The 20,975-nt window shown below is 40.8% G+C and overlaps 1 protein-coding gene across 2 annotated transcripts; it reads left to right on the top strand.

The window, feature by feature from the left end:
- Nucleotides 1–334: 334 nt before the first annotated feature.
- Nucleotides 335–20,367, top strand: mgmt (O-6-methylguanine-DNA methyltransferase). Of its 2 annotated transcripts, none has more exons than XM_022763701.1 (5): nt 335–410; nt 3,003–3,151; nt 11,958–12,118; nt 16,571–16,710; nt 19,595–20,367. In XM_022763701.1, exons 2-5 carry the CDS (start codon nt 3,015–3,017, stop codon nt 19,721–19,723), a joined length of 567 nt encoding a protein of 188 aa, XP_022619422.1. In that variant the 5' UTR covers nt 335–410; nt 3,003–3,014; the 3' UTR covers nt 19,724–20,367. The 2 variants fall into 2 exon arrangements, with proteins under 2 accessions (XP_022619422.1, XP_022619423.1); XM_022763702.1 differs by having other exon boundaries at nt 386–410; nt 3,006–3,151.
- The last annotated feature ends 608 nt before the right edge of the window (nt 20,368–20,975 follow it).

The following is a 20,975-nucleotide window of genomic DNA, read 5'->3' as shown; positions in this document are numbered from 1 at the left end:
CAGAATTGGATAAATGTCCCAACTATAAGTGAAAAGATAACAGTGTTTGAAATTAATGCTCGAAATATGCGTTATCATATTTTTTTTTCCTGCTGTAAAAATATCAAGTAAATCAAATACCTAAATCACTACCATTACTAGTCTTCGGTGTACTGGGGACCCCCTGAAGGACCCCAAATCCCAACTTGAGACCCATTAGACAAGCCTTCTGTGTCTGTCCCTGGCAGGGGGAGGAGCGGAGACTTTATACCGACCAATAACAGAGCGAGAGCGGACTTTTCCCTCTTGTGATTGGCCGGCTCGACCACGCTGTGTCTAGAAACAGGAAGAGACTTTCTGTCACGTTTGTTTTGCAGAAGGAAGAAAAGCGGGCATCGCACAGACACCGCACGGATGCAAATGGCTTTATTGTAAGATACAGGGCTACTTTACGGTGTTAAACTTCCTTTAACAAAGCTTGTCATTATCTGCAGTTCAGAAACTATCGGTATTATCTTATACTACCGAGGGCTATCTAGTGTGGGCCTTCAGGTACGAACCCCTGCTTATCTTTTCGCCATTTAAAGTGCAAACTTAATATTAAAACTTAATGTAAACAACTTGTAACACGCGTACACCTTCCAAGAATTGCGGCGAAGTTTGTCTGTGTTTCGGCATGAATTTCCTTCATCTAAAATCGCACACTAAGGACACATGTTGCATTTTCACACCTGCGCAGTCACACTGCGTTTCTACTCAATTAATCACGCAGGTTTGACCAGGAACTAGTCTAATGAGAAACGAGTCAGATGATTGACGAGCACGAGGAGGCTGCCAGTGATTTTTAACAACACAAGCTGCTTATTGTTTGTTGTTCCTCACCGTGAAGAGCTGGGTAAACATTCAAGTAGGCAAGTATTCACTTAGACTAGTCTACTGCACCGAAAACGGCACAAAATAAACATGATAGCATTATTTTTAATCAGTGTAGACTATTAGCCAAGGCCATTATTGCCAAAGTCCATTATTCTATCTATGAGTCCATTACCAGCTTGCTAAATGGCAGGCAGTGTGTTCTGCGCTTATCCAAAGTGCACTGTACCATTGTTTGGCTCAGAAATTTCTCGCCTTTATTGTCAGTTCAGGCAAACCCCCGATGAATACAGTGAGAGAGCTGCAAGACTAGAAACAAGAAAGTTGAAGGAGACGCATTTGTGATCGCATACCATGACAGATGTGGTGGTGGTGTGTGTGAAGAGGTGGGGAGGGTGGGAGGGGGGCAACTGAAAGTATAAATGAAACACTGCAAATGCATGACTACTTTTTATATCACATAACCTTTGTTTAATCTAAAAATAAATATATCCATTGTTAAATTAAAAGTACAGGCTGCATTGAGCAGTGGAGCATTTTTATTTTTATTTATTGTTTGTGTTAGGCCTGCAACTAATTATTAATGTAATTGTTTTTAATTGTCTATTGTCATATATAATATAAGAGTATATATATACGTGTCCAAATAAATATCCTTTACTATCACATGAGACAAAGAATGACAGCAAATCCAGTTTGCAAAGCTGGAACTAGGGACTGTTTCATATTTTTAGTAAAGTGATTAATTGATCACTAGAATAGTTGCCATTTGTGATTCATTGAATAATTGTTTCAGCTATACTTTGCATTTGTTGCTTGTTGAAGTACCTTGTCTACAGGGCTGCATCTAATGAGTGCTAAAAGTTTAAAGTGCATTTTCCATTTGTTTCTGAAGTGTTTGTTTTGCCGATAGGACCTAATGATGACAAAAAAAATCTTTTAGGTATAAAATGTCATCATTGGTGAGGAAATTCTCCATCAGAGAGTGCTTAGTCTGTTGATATATTGGAGCTGCAATGAATAGTCAATTAATTGTTTAGTCAATGAACAGAAAATTACTACTATTTTGATAAGTAATTATTCATCTGAGTCACTTTTGTAAGCAAAAGCTGAAGTCATTCTCTGGGTACAGCTCGCCAAATTAAAGGATTTGCTATTTTTCTCTGTTTTTCTATCATAGTAAACTGAATATGTTTTATTTGTCTGACATAACAAGGTATTTGAAAGATCACCTCAGAGTCTGGGAAACTTTGATGGACATGTTTCACTATTTTCAGATATTTTATACAGTAAAGGATTAAATGATTAATCGAGAAAACAATTTGCAGATTAATTAATAATGAAAATAATGGTTAGTTGTGGCTCTGCATATGTCTCAATTAATATACAAACATGTTAAAAATTCATGAATGTGTATTACAAGCACTATTAGAAATAGAAAAAAAAAAGAAGAGAAAAGAGATATTGTGTTTGTACCCTTTAGACACTTTTCAGATCAAGGTTCCAAGAAGGAAAGGTTTCCTTGGTTGGAACTCTTACAATCAATGTGACCTTTATTTATTATAACCCCCATCTCTCAAAAACTCACATATAACATAGTCAATCATCTCTCCTTCCCTCAAAGTAAAAATAAAAAAGGAACTGCTGTCTGGTTATTGCCAGTATCCATCTCAGTCGTCAGAAAAGCTGCACGTTTTTGCTGTTGTTAAGGGCTGGAAACCAGAATCCCATCGGAGTTGCACCCTAAGGAACAAATTTAATGCTAGAAAAACATCCCGGCCATCAACCAAAAATGACGGATTGAAAATAATGTCGAGCTATCTTGGGAATCCCCCACCAGACAAGGGAACAGACTGCATTGTTTTTCTCATTTATGTGATATATAGAACAGAAAGAGGGGAAAAAATGGGCGATTTATTGGTTAGATAGGCGTATTCTTTTCCATGCACAAAAGAAATATTGGATAGTAATGTAGGGATCAAGTCACATCATGACATTGTTTGGAGGCTAGGTGTTCAAATATGTAAGTCATCATCCGTTGGTGGCCCGCTAGGTTTTCAATAGATCATTCAATGCAAATATGTGTGGGAAATTGTGAAAGTTGCCACATGAATATGTCAATGAACGCAGTGTAATTTGTGCTTCTTTAGCAGGGCAGCAAGATGAAGAAGCAGAGGGAGAGCCAGTGCACTCAGAAGACCATCTCCTTGCTGAGCCCCCTGGGGACGATCCAAGTCAGTGGATGTGAGAATGGTGTGCACACCATCCAGATCCTAATGGATGTCGCACCTGCTGAAAGGTACTGTACAACAGCCGGGCTGGTGACGTGATAAACAAAGGTGTGAAATTTACAGGCAGACAGAATCCACTCCTGTGATGGAGTGCCACCATTCCTCATTGGAAGCAGGGCATTTTTGTAGATCCCACAAGAAATATCCTGGAGAAAGTTGGGCAAATATGAGCAGGCACTAGAAATATGAGGGGCACTAGAATACAGTTGGGCTTGAAATTAGATTTCTGATGGCATGTGGTTGTGATTCTTCCCGCAGTATATTTGAAATTTCAGAAAAATAACTTGTTTATTAGCCACAGGGGAGTTGATTAGAGCTGATGTCTGTAGGGTCAGCAAAGGCCATGGGGAGCATGGACTGCTCGCTCCTGTTTATTTATGTTTCCTCCAAGTTGAATGCAGTAGTTCTGAGTGTCAACTGACACCCAGAAATGTAATATGTGATTGCATTTCATGCCGTACCCATCCCTCAAAATTGTTGTAATGTTGACGGTCTTCCCGAAACTGATTAAACTCTGCGTTAATAAGTACTTATTCCTTATTTTTACAGGTCCACATCCTACATCTCAGATTAGTTTTGATTAGATTGAAATTAAATATCCATGTATCGCAGATTCGCATTTGATAAACTTGAATGGTTTGGGAAATTAAACCATTTTCAAATGCACCCAGATAGGAAGTTATCCTTTTGAAAATGTATGTTCAAATTCTAATTTATGGAAACCCATTAATAACCTTGTATATTATACCTCAACATGTGTTTCCTTCTCGACTGTCTGCTATTTCCTAAAATTCATCAAGCAGTAAAAACATTCCACTTGTTGTTAATGAGTTGAAGTGAGAAAATTAATAATATGGAATTTTGATTATGGAAGATGTCCTGTAACCATGTGCAAGCACCTTTCTCCGTCTCCTTGTGAACAGGGTTTAATTTGTGTGTTCAGGTTCAGTAGGAATATGCAAATGAATTTAATGATTCGCATCACTAGATCATTTCTCAGTTTAATATCATTTGCTATGTCGGTCATAAATGAAGCTTCGATCACATCACTGTCTGTACGTTCTCAAAGGTGTGAGCAAGAAATCACTAAACCAGATGTTTAGATTTTATCACGACTAGTTGAATACAAGGTTATTGTCATAGGACAGGGGAACGAGAGCCACCTCAGATATATGGAGTAACGCAATGTAAACAGGCATTAAGGGAGGCGAGATAAAGTGACAAAATATAGGCTTATCTTTGCAACCGGCTTTACATGTAGATCTCACAAAAGCCTGCCTGTAGCAGTAATAGTTCAGATCAGCCATTTCCATTGATTTATTTATGACATACTAAACAAGGCTCTTTCCAGCTTTGGATGTGGTGTGGTGCAGGCTTAGGAAGTCAGTGTGATAAATGATCTCTAAGAGCGTATTTTGGATAAGGGAAATAGATAACGTCCATGCATAACATAAAGGGAGACCTACAGTAGATATTTGTGAGCGAGTCAAAGCTTTGAAGGCTTATATGAGTGTGTTTGTTTTCCAGAATTCACTATTGGTTGGTGCTGAACAGCCAAAGCAGCAACAAAAGCATTTGTGGCATTGATAGATAGTTATTGATAAATGCCATTATAGCTACATAAACGCCCTTGAAGTATTGCTTACACACCATGACCGTCAGCTCTTTCTAATAGAAACGTCTCAAGCCCCTTTTGCTTCCTAACTGATCTTAGGAACATTTCCTGAAATCAACCTCCTCTGCCAGTCTAACGACAGCCCTGAAGGCACCATCAGATGAACAAATTCATTACATCTCAACAACCCCTGTTGGGGCCCTACGCACCAGCCTCCCTGTTAACCAGCTTTTCTCCCCTTTAGTTTTTAGCATGGCCTCAACGTTCACAGAAAAATGATACGCATTTTGTTTACAGGAGATTACTATTATCTGAAATATGATGCTTCTTGCCTCTTTCACACAGAGCACAGACACATAATACAGAGGAAATCATAGAGCACTTTTTTATTAGGGTGAAAAATGAAAAAAGGGCTGGACTCCTGCCCCGAGACATTTTGTGAGCATATTATTTTACAATGCTTTGATCAATTTGTCTGTCAAGCTGGCTGAGATGTGGGGGAGCAGGAAAAAAGCAATTTAGCTTGTGAGGTCCTCAATAGAAATGTACTACAGGAGCCTGTGTATGACATGTTGCATTAGAACCTGAGTAGCCTTTATTGCCTGATAATGTCGCAAGGCAATGCTGATATCAATCACCCTTTAACAGCCAGTGTGATGTGTTTTTATGAAAAGAAAAAAAAAAATGCATGAAGCATTTCTTGGAAAATAATTGATTTAATTCAGAGCTGAGGGATTTCTACTTTTAACAACACAAAAATATTGTGTTGGAAAATAAAAAAATAAAAAAAACAGGCACCAAATGTGCTAGAAGCTAAAAATGGTTAAGAACAGACTCTTTGCATACGCTCCTATAGAAAATTGTAATTAATTTTACACGGATAAACATTCTGTCTCATTTGCATATAGATATAAACAATATATTTGTGCATCTGAATTCCCAGCACACTCGTGTCACATGATCTGCCTAAAATCCTAAGTGGCTAAAACCAAAAATTATCTTTATATTTCCCAGGCCATAAATCCGGCTTTTTTCTCTGACACAAAGCCTTATAAATCTGTGTCTGATTTTTCACATTGCACATTGTTTTTAGTTAATGATTTTCATCTGTTTGTTGTTGCTGTGATAGCGGGGAAATGTACCATATGCTCCGGCAAAAGACAAATGATTAGCAAATGAAATTCTGGACAGCTGTCTGACTGAAAGCGTTTGGTTGATAGCATTCTGCTACCATAATTAGCTTAAGCTTTGGGTTAATTAACTTTCTACCTGGATATGCATAATAATAGCATTCTGCAGAAAGCCAAGGAGCTTCCAGTATATCAGCAGCAAAGGCTGGCTTTTTATTTTGTATTTCGGCAGCATATTTCAATTTCAAGAGGCGATTTAGCTCGGGAGCATCGTCAAATATTGTAGATTTTACTCCCCAAGCCAGATAATTCTGAAACAATAGGGGTGTATTATGTGGCAGAAATGCCATTTCTGAATGTAATTAAAGCGGATGAAAGCAATCACCAATTTTTAAACGCTTTTGTCTAGCATGAGGCCTACTTGTAAAAAAAATACCCATCAAGAGGAGAAAAGAGGCAAGAGAACCCCCAAGTCCTTATATAAGAGGCCTTTGAGACTGAAGTGAAGTACAACAGTAATTAGTCTTTTGTATGAATTTGCTGGCCATGGTCATGATTAGTTAAGCATATGAGAGGACTGCAGGACTGTATTGCTCTTAAGGAGGAGGGTGTTAAAGTCTATTTATCACCAGTTATCCTCACAGCTTTCCATTATCACTGACAACACTGGATGGGGCCTGAGAACAGCCTAATTGTTCTGAGGTGGAGTGTTTTTGTGTCAAACCTGTCACCCCCAGTCACATTGGCATTCATAAGCAGCCAGACATTTTCCATATATCTAGCCCTAATACCCAAGCTGTCACAACAGCTTTTACACACTACCAATGCTAGTGTGAAATATCTGAGGTGATGCATTTATCGTTTTTCTCACACTCGTGTTCTGTTGTGAATCAATGTCCTGGTTCACACTGAATAGCAGTATGGTAAATGTGTTCCGTGTTTGGGGCCTGTTTACACGATGTGCTCACACACCAGGAAACATAGCAAACAACTTTTATTTTTTTCCCCACTGTAAATTCTCTTCTCTCTTCCTCTCTGTCACCCTTTCTCTCTCTCTTTCTCTCTCTGGGTCTGTTATATTTAGTCTAACATATAATTTTAATCAATTTAAATTATTATTGCGCCAGCTATATAGACACAACTGTGTGCTAAAGAAACTGCTTACATTTGTAACTAAAATGCTTTGTCATACAAACAGTGATCTGCTGAGATATTGAATGAAATCATCAATAAAGCAGGGGGGAGACGTTTTGACGTAGTCCCTTTAGAAATGGTATGAATAATTCATTGTGTAATGATATTCAGATGATTTTTGTTCTATTTTTTACTGCAGCCTTAGAATATTGTTTTGCATGTTGTGAAGTGTAGTACTCAGCTGCGTATTCATTAAGGTGCTGCTCCCACTGGCCCTTGGACCCATCTGTGCTCTATGTTTATGCCTCTGTCTCCCGGGACTGTCCCAATCAGGCTGCATGTGCCATTTCCTGTGTAAACCAACACCTGTGTAACACACTACCTGTAAACCGCCCATGTAGACGAGACACTGACATTCACTCAGATGAAAATCTGCAAATGTTGTGGTTTCTAAAGCGGACCCTCCAGGGTGAGGACGGGAGCCGAGCGAGAGTTACCTCTCAGTGAAGAGATGCAGCCAAAAGCAGCTCCTGCAGTTGTTGTTGTTGTTGTTGTTTTTTTTTTTTCTTACCCCCCTGTTGTCGACCGTGAAGTTTTCCCGGCACGAGGGTTGCGCTAGTTTGTTTTAGAACTTGATTGGATTCTATATCTGCAACATGCAGAAGTGTACAGTGTGTGACATACTAACGCAATATGCAGAGAGATGATTCCGCTCTGACATCTTGGAGAGGAGTACGAGTCAATTATGCCCAAGTGTTGTTCTTGCTTATCTTCCTGCGGCACCAAACAAGGATTTAGTCAAGGATTTAGGGGTGAGGGGGCGGTGGTGGGGATCATGGTAAGCGGTTCACAACAAAACACTCAAAACTCCTGGGAGCGGGCACTGATTTAAAAATAAATTACAGAAGACGAAGCGCTAACACTCAAGGGCCCTCAGCAGTGCTGGCGTACACAGGTGAAGATTAGCCTCCTCGCTAATCAGAGGAACAAGGCAGTAATTTGCTCTGAACACAGACAGTAATTAGGACTTGGTGACACTGGATTCCCATAATGCCTTTGTGCTTGACGTGGTCAAATTTTGACAGAGGCTATCCATGCAGGGTCACTGTCCCCCCAGTCTCTCGGCCCTCTTCAGTTGAGGCTCTAAAAGGTCCCTGCAGTTACAGGGGATCCCTAATGTACTTTATGCCTCCCTCACTGGCTCCTTACCATTCGGGTAATTGGAATCTCTTACTGTGGCACTTGAGAATAGAGGCTAAAAACGCTATTTGAAACTGCTCAGTAGTCTGTTGTAGATAAACATTGCTGCGTCGGGGTGTGGATACACTACATAATGGAGTAAGAGTTAAGGCTCTGGTAATACATGCCTTCACTGACTCCTGTGGCTAGCCAGTTGGGAGAAGACCTAATTGTTGTGTGCTTTGTTGCCTACTCTGCAGTATTTTACCACCACCTTTATGTATTGGAGTGAGTGTTGCAGCCTCTTTGGTGGACATTCGCTAATAAGAGTTGTTGTATATCTAGAGAGCAGTTTATCCAGCCCAGCTGTTTTTATTTTGAAACAGCAGAGCACAAAACGTGCGCCCCACAACAGAGTAAGAGGCATTCCTTACAGCACACCACTCGGAAAGCTCCCGACTTTACTGCTGCAGTAGCTAGATAGGCATCTGAATGATCTTCAAATGGTTGAACAACTTGCATTGAGCAAGTGGCTTACAATTGTATCACAGCCTTTGGCTCAGAGACCATCAGGATCTTGACATTCATAGAGACATGCTGTATTTTTTTCCCTTTTTAGACAGTCATTTTAGGCTTTTTTCATGCTCTCTTGAGTCTTTGACGTCTGTGAGTTAAGTATCTGGAGCTATAAGGCTGAGGAAAATATTGGACTGCTCTTGGCCTTTTCTATTTCATCCTCTGACCCGCCATGTTACCCATGATCGGTGAAGGAGAACTCTGGCAGGCTGTGTCAAAAGTGACAGCCGATCGAGTCAGGATGAGCGCCATCACGCTTCACAGGATGGAGGCATGAGTTCTGAGTTTTTCCCCTTTTTTGTGCAATATACCATTACACCCTTCGCCAGATTCCTTTCAATTAGATCCTGTGGTTAACCTGTTTCATTCTTATGACTGCAGCCGATAGAAAAAGTCTTACTGAAGTCTTGTGCAACGAGAGATACAGAATATGTTAAGGGAAATTGACAAATTTAATGTCAGCTATTCTTTTTTTTTGCCTTTGTCTCCTTTGAATGTTTCCTCCAGGTTGAATGAAATAACCTCCAACATTATATAAATGCTCAATTCATTCTTTATATTAGAGTTGGAAAATAGGAAGGACTCCAAATGACTCCCACTTTACGCAGCAATGATTTATGGTAATTGGAAATTGATTGTGACAGGAGCACAATATTAGAAATTTTCTCAAATCACAATCTTCTATCAAGGGAAATATTCTTTTTAGTGCAGCAGGTCCTGGCTAGTTTGGAATTAGTTTCTTATTTCCTTACCTGTGATGAAATAGTAAACGCCTGAAGGACAATGAAAAAAAATATGATTTTAAGTGGTGGAAAGATAATAAATAACAACATTTGCTTTGACCAAATGAGAATTTTTTTTTTGTTCAAACTTAAACACACTTGTTAAACATAGTTATTGAAATACTGTTTGTAATCACTGCTAATTATAATACTTCGTTTTTATACAGGGCAGTTACTTTAAGACAGTATAGAGATCGCTCCTCCTTTGAGAGTTTCTTTGTAATTAGCCCGACATTTATTACACATCTCTAATCTCTCATTTGAAGGGCACAGTTTCTAATGTGCCAGTGTGGACTCTGTAAAGATCATATGATGCTGCTTGATTTGTGATTCACTGAAGCCTGAAGCGACTGGAAATGTTGCCTGTGCAGGAGCTACATCTCCACTGCCCACATGCTCTTTAAAAACAATCCCCCATCGCACCCAGAGGTGACAGACTTCAGCTCGACTGATGTTGTTCCACTTTTATTTATTTATTTTGGTGTTGTTTACCGGCCATAACATGTACTGCATTGCATTAACTTTTACTACTGTCAATGTTGTATCACTCAAAACACCTTTAAAGCAAGCGCATCCATATCGGAGGGCTGAGGGGAGAGGAAAATTAGCCACGGTGACAAGTCTGAAGTGTGAGCTGGAGGTCAAAGGTGCCAAGCCTTAAGCAAAGGTGCTCTAGCCTTTGTCCGGTAGATTGTAAGGGCCTGCGGGTCCAACAGGAACATTTCCACACACAATATCCCCGAGCTGTCAGTGTGCAGCGGCTGGAACATCCTCTCAGAGAGAAAGAGGGGGTGTGGAGGGGTAAAGGAGGTGGTGGTGGTGGTGGTGGTGGTGGGAGGAGGAGGAGGCAGGAGAGAGGAGGGGGTGGGGGGGTGCTGTAGAGAAGGAACAGTGGCCTGAAGATCCTTGCTGAGAGAAAGAGGGGTGGGGGGATGGTGGGTGTGTGTCGGGGTGTAGGTGGTGGGGAGCCAAAAGAGCTGGAGTGAGAGGATAGAGAAATAGAGAGGGGGGAAATGAGGAGGGAGAGCTGGGGGAGGAAGGGGAGGGGAGGGATAGAAAGGAGAGACAATGACAAGTAGGGGCTGGCTGGGCACTCACCCATGCCGACAGAGATTGCCATGAGCCATGGCCATTGTTTGAGCGGGTCTCAGCACAGGACCCGCCAGTGGGTTTCCGAGTTTTCACCACTCAACTATAAACTGCTGTGTGGTTTATTTAGAAATGAGAGTATTTACACCTTTTACTGTATTTACACCCACTGTTAAACGGCACCCAGGAGATTTCCATCGCACAGCCACAAACTAGCAGGCAGAGCAGTTCTCTGAAAACTGACCTGCTCAGTCATAACACTCCAGTAAACCTCAGCTTCACATGTCCAATATAAAACGTTGCTCAAACTGTGACCTGCAGAAGTGTAAAAACACTTTAGGGCCGTGTTGTTACGGCGGGCAGGAGAGAGACGGTCTGTGTGTTTAACAAAGTAAATGTCTATTATTAATACCATACAGGATAAGCCAATTTTGAAAAAGGGGCACTTAAATGGTGATATTATTTATTTATAAGTCCTGTACACCAGTTAATGGAATTGGCGGCCTGCTTTAGATCCACAACACAGCTTGAGGTCCACTTTGCAGTAATGCACATGCTAAGAGAGGACCTTCCCAGTAGGGTCTTTAAGTGTCAAATATGGGTCAGTCTGCTTGCATTGACCTGGGGGGTGGTCAGCAGCGGAGAGAAATTCAGCTGTTAAGTGATGCCAACTCAACCATCGGCAAATTCCTCCAAGCATCTACTCATGCTAAGATGCACGTCCAAGTGCGGTGCTTTGCTGGCCAGCACCGCTCTGGCCAAAAAATCCATTTATTCTTGTCATGAACTATAAACTAGACCCAAGCAGAGTTGAAACTGTTGTTAACGCTCTGCTCTTAACTTTTTTTTCATAACAGCTGCAAGACTTTTGAAAACTCTCCTTTTTTTTTTTCCTTCCAGAAACTGGTTCTGCTGAAGTTGTTTGAAATAATGTGTTAGCGCTGTTCCTTATGACCTGACAATGTTTTCTTTCATACTCTATCACGCGGCACCTCATATAAATATATATCTAGTGTAACAAATGTCAGGATTACTGTCTCTCTATTTTCTTGAGCTTCTCTCTGTCTTTCACTGCTCTGATATTTGTGACTGCTGAGTGACGCGTGCGCAGAACTTTGGATTTTAAGCACGTCTTGATGAACAACTTTTGTTTCACTCTGCAAATTATGTCATCTTGCATCTGTGTCACCCGTGGCGTGTTATTATACTCCTGTGACATATTTTAGCACTGTTCAACCAAGAATTGGGTACTATGATTGCTCCTCTGATCCCCACCTCACCTCCCCGTCCTGCCTTATATCCCTCACAGGAGCAGCGGGGCCCCCCTGAGCTGTGTGGTCAACGATAGCCCGGCAGAAACGAGCCCCGAGTTGCAGCGCTGCGTTGAATGGCTCCAGGCGTACTTCAGTGAGCCGCAGACCGCTGGGAGTCTCCCGCTCCCTGCCTTTCACCACCCCGCCCTGCAAGGAGGTCTGTCATGGATAAATATTTGCAGAGCCATGACTGGGATCAGGCTTTCACTCTTAATTGTCAGTTACATCACTTACACTCACTGGCTCACTGTGTTATAATGAAGTATTTTATGGCTGAGAGAGAGAGAGAGGGTGAGGGAGAGAGAGAGCGAGAGCAGAGGAGAAGCGAGTGAGTGGGTGAGTGAAGGAGAGAGAACAGAACACAGAGCTGTAACTTGGTTCAGTAATCTGTGGCAGCTCTTACCACGCGTGTTAGTCTTGGCAAGCTTTTCCATGATTCTTGGCACATTCTTTGAAACTGATCGAATTCCACTCTTGACATTTTCAGACAGGAAGCTTTTTTTTTTTTAATGAGAACATGTGAATGGTGGTAAAGTTTGAATGAGCTTATTGTTGGCTTGACCAGTCACCTAGGGCGAGTAAAATGAAAGCACCCCAAAAATGGACAATTAGTGTCCTTTCAACTGGTTGCTGTGACTGCGGAGCGAATGATTGAGGGTGGTAAGGAAAGAAATGAGGAATTAATTATCCCTGGAGTTTTTTTTTTTTTTTTTTTGTTTCAAGGAAACAAACAATAGTTGCAGCCTGACAACTCATTTTTGAAATCAGAAACTTCTCTCGCTCGTGGCCGCTTCCAAAACAATTACAGGCTATTTCTTTGTCACGCTGAGACGCTCATTGCATTTTAACTTAAAGATTTTCAGAAGTGCTCATTTAGAGTCAGAAGCACACCTACACAGGAAAAAAATAACTCTAATATATGCATTTAACAATTGTGCCTCTCTTCCCCTGCAATCAGGCCTTAGTTGCTCTCTAATTTCATGCAGATCTGCAGTGCTTGAGTGATGGCATTTTCAATGAGCAGGTACTCCATCGAGACCCTGTATACAGCTATGAGTCCCACGCTCCCGCAAAGGCAATGCAGAAATACATCAGGACCAATTACGATATCAACTTTCAGTGTGATTCCCTTCGCCACCAAGTGCTTGTGTACCAGCCCCAGGCTCTTTCAAATCGCATCTCATCTGAAGTCTTTGGGGTTTTAATTAAATTTCAGGATAGATGGAATTCTTCATTAGTACCTGATCTGAATAGGTGATTGTGCTGTGTTCCACCTCTCTCCCTCGCCTGTTGTTTTGTGGCTCAGTAAATACAGGGTTTAGGCTTGGATTGCTCTCAGTAGTCAGAACCATAGGCCATGCCAGTATAAAAATGTTAAATGTGAGCATCAAGAGTATTTGTCTTTTGAGGGAGGAAAATAGAGGGTTTCTTTTTTTTTTCTTTATTTTTGCTTGTTGATTCACAAATATGAAGGATTAGTTGTTTTTTTTTTTTTTCTGTACAAATTCCTACTCGATCCAGTCATGCAGCTGCCGCCTGCCTGGGAAAAAAATACAAGTTTAATCAGGTCATTACAATCTGTGACAACCAACTTTTGTTTGCTCAGTTATCTTGTGGGAGAACCTGAACGCGACAGCGCTCTCGCAGCACTTGTCATGTAATATTGAGTTGTGACCTTCACTTGAAGTGTTGCCATGTTTATTTACACATTTCTGACAAAACAAGCCACTTTTCATATTAGCTGTCACGATATACCTGAGCAACAGAGGTGACATGAAAGGAGACTCGAGGTGCAGTTTTCTATACTGTCTGACTGATTGTCTTGCGCAACATCACACGCAAGTTTGGTCGACGGGTAGAGGAATGGCGAGTGTCGTACTCAGTTAACATGTGTATGTATGTGTGTGTGTGTGTGTGTGTGTGTGTGTGTGTGTGTGTGTACGCACTTGCGTTCGCCCCCCTCAGAAAAACACAGACACCATCGTGGGTTCTTAAAACGATGCATATTCTTATCTCATTAATTATACATCCATATGTAACAGACGAGAGGATCTTAGTCTCGGTAAGCGGCACAGGGAGTGTGCGAGGAGGGGGCCAGGCAAAGGGGGGGAAGGGCGCTCTTCAAAGCCCAAATGACTGTGTTCCTGCAGGAGCCTGAACCTCCCCCTGTGCACAGCGCAGGGCGAGATGAGACACTCACCAGGACTCGCCCCTGTGATGTGGAGAGGAATTAGGGAAATGAACGTTTTCAGAATATCGAATAATCAGAGAATCATCAGCACCCCGTCAGCCTTCAAAAGTATGGATCCCTCAAGACTCAAGAGACACTTTGACTGGGAGTCAAAGTCTTCCCTCCCATTAGACACAAAGGATAATGAGGTAGCTGCATTTCCACTATTGTCTTTTTACTCTCACAACCATGTATGAGGTGACTGTCAGCTGGAAGTCATCTCTCCAAATCTATTATTAACAGCTGATGGAATTCAGTTTATTGTTTTTTTTCTTTCAAATTGCTCTCATATACAAAGTTATGAGCAAATCAATCATAAATGTCAATATCTTCATAATCACTAGATCTGTTCGATTTTACTCTGGGTCAATATCTCTGCCTGTGCAGTGGCCCTATCACCTGGCCTCATGGTAGGTAATGACCTGTGACATAATTATGGGATGTCTGTAAACATGTAAGTGGGTCCTCTCAACTTTTATTTAAACAATTGACATCACTGCACCCCGATCTAAAGAGGGTCCTGACCCCAGACACACCATATTAGGCTCTTTATGAAGTATGGGGCTAGGGGACTGCTCTCCACATCATTGCTGGTCACCCCAGGTGACCCGCATGAAGTCTCTGTCACTAACACTGATGAGGGCAAAGTTCTTTAACCTTTGTAGCAGCAGATAAAAGCACAGACAGTTGTTTTTGTCCAGAACTGTTGGAAGATGTGAAAGCTTCTGGTAGGAAAAAAAAAAAAACAGCTGCTCAGGATTTGTAAAAGGTGTAAACAGAGCCGTAGCTTGTTGCTTGGTCTACTTGTAGGCAAAAGTGCTCAGCAGCGTCTGCTGGCGTGACACTGACATTGGTTGTTTGTCAATAACGTTCGCATCAAAAGGGATTTGTCATAGCCATAGTCTGGGCAAGTTGTCATCTACCCACCGGTGACAAAGCGATATCAATATGTACCACGCACATCATGTGGCCAAATCCGAGCTTTATGAGGGAGAATAATGCATAAAAGAAATTTCAGGGGTGTATCTTATCTCCTCATAACATTAAGTCTGTCTGCGTAAGAGCCCGTCATCTCGTTGACAGCGTGATTATTACCTGAAAAATTATTAAACAGTACCTACGGGCCTTGTTCAAGACAAAGAACTCACATGGGTGCGCATCAATCAAATGTATCCCCTTTAGGTTTTACACTTATTCCCCCCAGTTTAGGCAAATTGCCTTGTTCGCGTGGCTTTGTGTAGCGGAGAGTGACTATAAGGTAGCGAGGGAGCCTGGGGAGCAAAGGATGTTCACTCTGTAGAAGAGAGACAGGGGTGTGACATGTTTTCACACAATGCCAATTTAGAGGGATTTCTCATAGATCACTTGTCATGTGCTCTCTTAGACCATATAAATGAGAGAGAATGGGAGATCACTAATTGAATTTTCATGACTGAGTACATGTATATACTAGAAGAATTTCACCCCCTCTTGATAACGAGACTATTGTTCCTCATCTTGTTCTCTGTGCAGAGGAAAGTGTTGTTGGCTTGCTACACAAGCTCAGAGCATCAGTGTCTCAAGGTTTGGAGATGCTTCTCAATACTTTTTTCCCTTTTCTTTAGCAATCAGAGCTAGACAAACATGCCTCTCAGTCACTGCCTGGTAATCCAGAAAAAAGATAATGCTACTGCTAAAGTGCTAATGAAATCAAAGCCGTTAATGTGGTCGGTTAAGCTGCGGATGATTTGAAGAATTCCGCCATTTAAGTGAAGATGATATAATGAATCTACTCTGAATAGAAAGCAATTAAAAGGACAAATTGGTCTGATTAACCTCAAAGTCATCCCACTGCCACAAATGGTGTGCAACATTCAAATTATTATTATTAAAAATCTGGAGCAGATTTGCCGTCTTTTTGGCCTCTCTTAATCCTTTTAAATGAAGGAGCGAACTTTTTTAATTTTAGCTGTGACCTTTCAAAGCATAACCTAGATTTTTCTGCCGTAGAAATAATTTTCTCACATCATCTTCTGTAGCATGCTAATACAAGTTCTAAGGTCAAATTGAGGGACTTCAGTGTATTTGGTTGTTTAATGAGTATTGTAAAGGAAAAAAAAAAAGGGACTGATCCAGACCACCTTTAAAGAAGCACCGGACCTCAAAGACAAGGTTGGACATTATGAAAAACTATTAAGTGAATCAAAAATGTAGTGACGTGTCAAACTTTTGATTTAAAGTGAAAACACTAGTTTATTTCAGAGGAGTCGAATCCACATTGTGCTAGGCTCTCGTCACTCAGCTGTCTCAGTTTGATAGATTAAATGAGGGACTCTCGCTTTCCCTGCTCTCTCCTGCTGTCTCTCGCTCTCCCTCTCTGTCCTCTGCTCTGTGGCGAAGACGCGTTCACCAGCCGCGTGCTGCACGTACTTCTGAAGGATGTGAAGTTTGGAGAGACGGTGTCGTACAAACGCCTCGCTGAGATGGCGGGAAACCCCAGAGCGGTGCGAGCGGTGGGAGGGGCCATGAGGAGGAACCCGGTGAGTGTGGATGACATTGATTGACGGGCTTCTCTCTTACATGCCTTACTCAGTCAAATAGAGAAAAGTCACTGTGTTTTAGTTTTATTTGATTATTAATGATTAGAGCATCTGAATCTGTTGTGTGGACAAAATCTACAGCTGTTAATTAGTCATTTTATATGGGTAATAAATAAGGAATTTGATAAGCAGCACTGGAGACACCGTGACATCACTTCAATATTTTCTATTAATAATTTGAGTCACTCCAGTCATCCTCTGGATGTAGCTTCTGAAATGTGAGGATTTGCTGCTTTTCTCTTTTCTTATACAAATGTAAACAGAACGTCTTTTGGTTTTGGACTATTAGTTGTGAAAAGTCAGACATTGTGGAAAATGATGGATATTTTTCACCATCTTCTGACGTTTTATAGACTTTATAGACTATCAAGAAAATAAACGGCAGTAAATCGATTGTGAAAATAATCATCAGCTGTGACTGTAATAAAATGTTCCTGTAATTTGCATCTTTTAAAACCACCACACATAAGTTGCACTAGATTTAAAGGTTGTTCATCAATATTTTATACTGTAATTGCATATAAGGTTAATGAATGAATGAAATGGTGAATTAATTAATAAGTAAATAAACAGGCACAGAAACAAATTAATAAATAGATATGAAACCTATACTGTCTGTACACTTAAACATAAATGGGAAAATGATAACATTGAAAATAGATAAATAGTGATACAGCCCTACCAACAAAAGCAAAAGACAAATTGTGTACACCACTAGAGTTCTCCAGTAAAATGAATTCAAAAAGTCTTCCCTGATGTAGTATATGTAATCTAAACTGTAGGTGTTTTCAAGTGTGTGATGGCGAAATAAACACCTCCCGCTTAGAAGTAAAACTCTACCTCCAGCACGATTTTAAGCCCACACCTTTTGTTCCCATCCTCTCAAGTCTTTACTGTAGATGTTCGCTGCAAATCTCCGATTCTTGTAGGAAACCTGGCCCGCATCATTTTGCCCATGAATCCACTGTGTACAAAATGGAGGGCTAGAGGGCAAGTGGTGTGTCTTCTTTTGATCAAACCCTTTGATCAAAGCCCGTTTAGCTCTGCCCATGTAGTGCTGTGGGCACCACCGGTGTGCTCTGTGAGGCAGAGAACACTTCTTGTACAGAAATGCAGCCAGTGAGATGTTCTCCCTTATATGTGCTGTGAAATACCTTGTGTGCATCCTCATGTCGGTACTGTGTTTTTCATCTGATGCTGTTTTGTGATTAAAGTGGGGAGGTAATTTATAATGAAAGCATTTTATAACGCAGAATAGATGCAAATAAACTATTAAAAAAAATAGCACTTTTTGTGTTTAATACAATGCACTACTTTATACATTACATTAGCCAGTGGCATTGCTTCTGGATGGCTGTATAATACTTCTCAGTCTCATGTTTTACAGACATTTCTTCCCTTTCGTCAGGGAGGCTGGGAGCCTGAGCCCTCAGCTCCTGATACAGATCCAGAGTCAGATTGTCAGTGTCAATTACTTGTCAGTAGCGCTGCTCCACTCAGGCTTCAGCTGTGAAAAGCTCAGTGTGTTCAATCGATCCTCGCCTCTCTGTGGCACTTCTTCTTCACCAGGATTTGAGTATTGATAAGCCTGGTGTAGTGCTCTTTTCCCCCCAAGTGAAGAGGCAGATCCGAAGGCCTTGAGGGTACCCTGCTCTCCCTCCAAACCCGGGGAACAGTATTGATCTGAATACTGGAGCAGTATTTCTCTGTCTGCAAGGTTAATCTGGGGCTCGGAAAGTTTTATTGCTGTTGATATGGGAGCGGGCTTAATGATGGATTTGAACTGAAACGCACTGCATGTCCAACTTTTTATATAAAAGGCTGGAGGTGCAGCCATCAAGTCAGGATAACAGGGTTCAATTGGAGAGAGATCGTCACAATGCAGCAGGAACAAAACAAGGGCAGCATTAAGAAAAATTTAAAAGAAATAATTGCTGTGATTCACTCCAACCATTGCCTCTCTCCTTGTTCTGAATTCACAATGATCGAAGTGTTTTAGACTTGCTTGTTTAATCTTTCTCCAGCCATTTAGTTTACAAAGAACTCGGGACCCCCCTGGCAGTCGTCTGCAACAAGAGTAAACGCTCCACCGACTTCCTCTTTTTAATGATCACAGGGTTATCAGATCTTAATGTTGACACCCTCTCGATTGAATATTCATCCTGCTGGTGTTTTTGCCCATTAATTTTTGATTGCTTCTTTGCTTTACACTATTAAAGAGTAAAAAACATTTATACCCAAAGACTGAGCCATCACCCTGAATGTGGATTTGTGCAGGATCAAACCAGACACTTCTGGTGTGGCACTTTGTTTTCATGCGGTGCATGCACATAAAAAGCAATGAAAAAAAAGAGCAAAAAAAAAAGAAAAAGTGCAGATTCATATTTTCTGCATGTTGGTTACTTTTAAGTCACACCGTTTATGTGTTAAATCAGAGATTCTTTCATATATAATACATATCTGCTACCAACACCTCCAACTGTTGTGTTGCTGTGACAATTAATGTCAACCGGAGAATAAGAAAACATTTGATATTTAAAGCTCTAATCTGTACATCTCCTTTTATTCAAATATTTTTTAAGTACTAAGGCATCATAGTTTCCTGGTAACAGATCATTGAATTATTATTCTTAAAGTTTGAAAAACTTGTCTGCTGAAAATATTCTTTTTGCAACCATCTTAATGAAAGAATAAAATCACTGTTTATTCGAAGACAAAGCAGAAGCAAACATTTTAAAGTGTCTCTGTTTGCATGTGAAAATGTTCTTGCATAATATTTGCAGAAGTTGCACGTGTTCATTTCCTCTGTCTGTGTGCGTGCCAGGTTCCTCTCCTCATTCCCTGCCACCGAGTCATTTCGAGCAGTGGACAGAGCGGGCCGTACATGAGCGGCAAGGGCGACCATCTCAAACAATGGCTGCTCACCCATGAGAGGCAGAGAGGGGAAGGCTAAAGCATGACAGAGGCCAACTGTCCTTCGCTCAGTACACACACACACACACACACACACACACACACACACACACCGGCCAGGTTTTTTTTTTTTTTTTTTTTAAAGAACACAAAACAGGGCCATAAAGTTTAGCGTGCTTGGCACACACTGTGGAACAACTGGAGCTACTTGTAAATATTCAGTTTATACTCCTTTTTTAAATCTAAGAATAGAGATGCTGCATAGTTAATGTGATACAGAGTTGTTGCAGAATTAGAATGTACAAAAATAACTTAAACAGAGAACAGTAGGAATTACAAACATATGCTCCCGTGGGTCTCCGTTGCGTTTGCCAGATAGTGCTGGAATGGTTTTTCTAAAGAATTATTATTCCCTTAAAAATATGTCTCTTGCATTGTTGTTGTTGTTGTTGTTTTTTTTTTCCTAAGCAGAATTAGTCTTTGTACCTCTCGTTGGTTTTTTAATTTCCTGCCAAGTGAATGCTTTGTTCAACATCCAGTGATAAAGGCTCTGAATTTTACTGCTACAAAGCTTTGTAGTGAAGCATTTGTTTTGTCTTCATTTAGATCTCATTGTTTGCTCTCGCCTTATAATCCACCTAGAGAAGAGATGCCTTATGCATTATATACTGTACTTATGTTACATTAGACATGTTTAAATAAATACGTCTCAAAATGACAAACCCTGCCTTTTCATCATTTTAATTGTATTTAATTTAAAAATTGATTTCATGTAGCGTTCACTCAGTTCAGCTCATAATTAATTATGCTGTATGTCTTCTCTACCCGCTGCAGCTCTGTATGTCAGAGCTCCTTCTTTTATTTCTGAGAGGTGTTTTCCATTAGAGGGCAGTACAGAACGGGAAACAGAAATCAACATTTCAACCTTGAATTCATCTTGCACATTTAATCTGTAACTTAAATGTTTATTATGTTATTTTATTTTCATCACAACCTCCTTCCAATCCCTTTGGGATAAATTATTCGTTCTTAAAGAGACCATATGGAGAGGGCAGCAGTGGTGGTGTGTGTTTATAAAAAATCAGTTTCTTTAATTGAATATGTCCTGTACTTTTATTTTCTACATTCCCTCACAAAGATCTGGTGTAAAAATGACAGTTTAGTCTTTTTTCCCCCCCTAAATCCTCAATTCTCCTCACTGTCTACTGCAGCTCCAGAGTGACCCTTACTTGGCCATAGTTATTCCTCCTCTGTTCGGCCCAGGTAGCCTAATAATCCACCCTCCAAAAATA

The sequence above is a fragment of the Seriola dumerili genome, unplaced genomic scaffold, assembly GCF_002260705.1.
Source record: "Seriola dumerili isolate Sdu_G_001 unplaced genomic scaffold, Sdu_1.0 BDQW01000478.1, whole genome shotgun sequence".
Taxonomy (NCBI): domain Eukaryota; kingdom Metazoa; phylum Chordata; class Actinopteri; order Carangiformes; family Carangidae; genus Seriola; species Seriola dumerili.
Note: the sequence above shows the minus strand (reverse complement) of the source record. Positions and strands in the feature narration are given on the sequence as shown.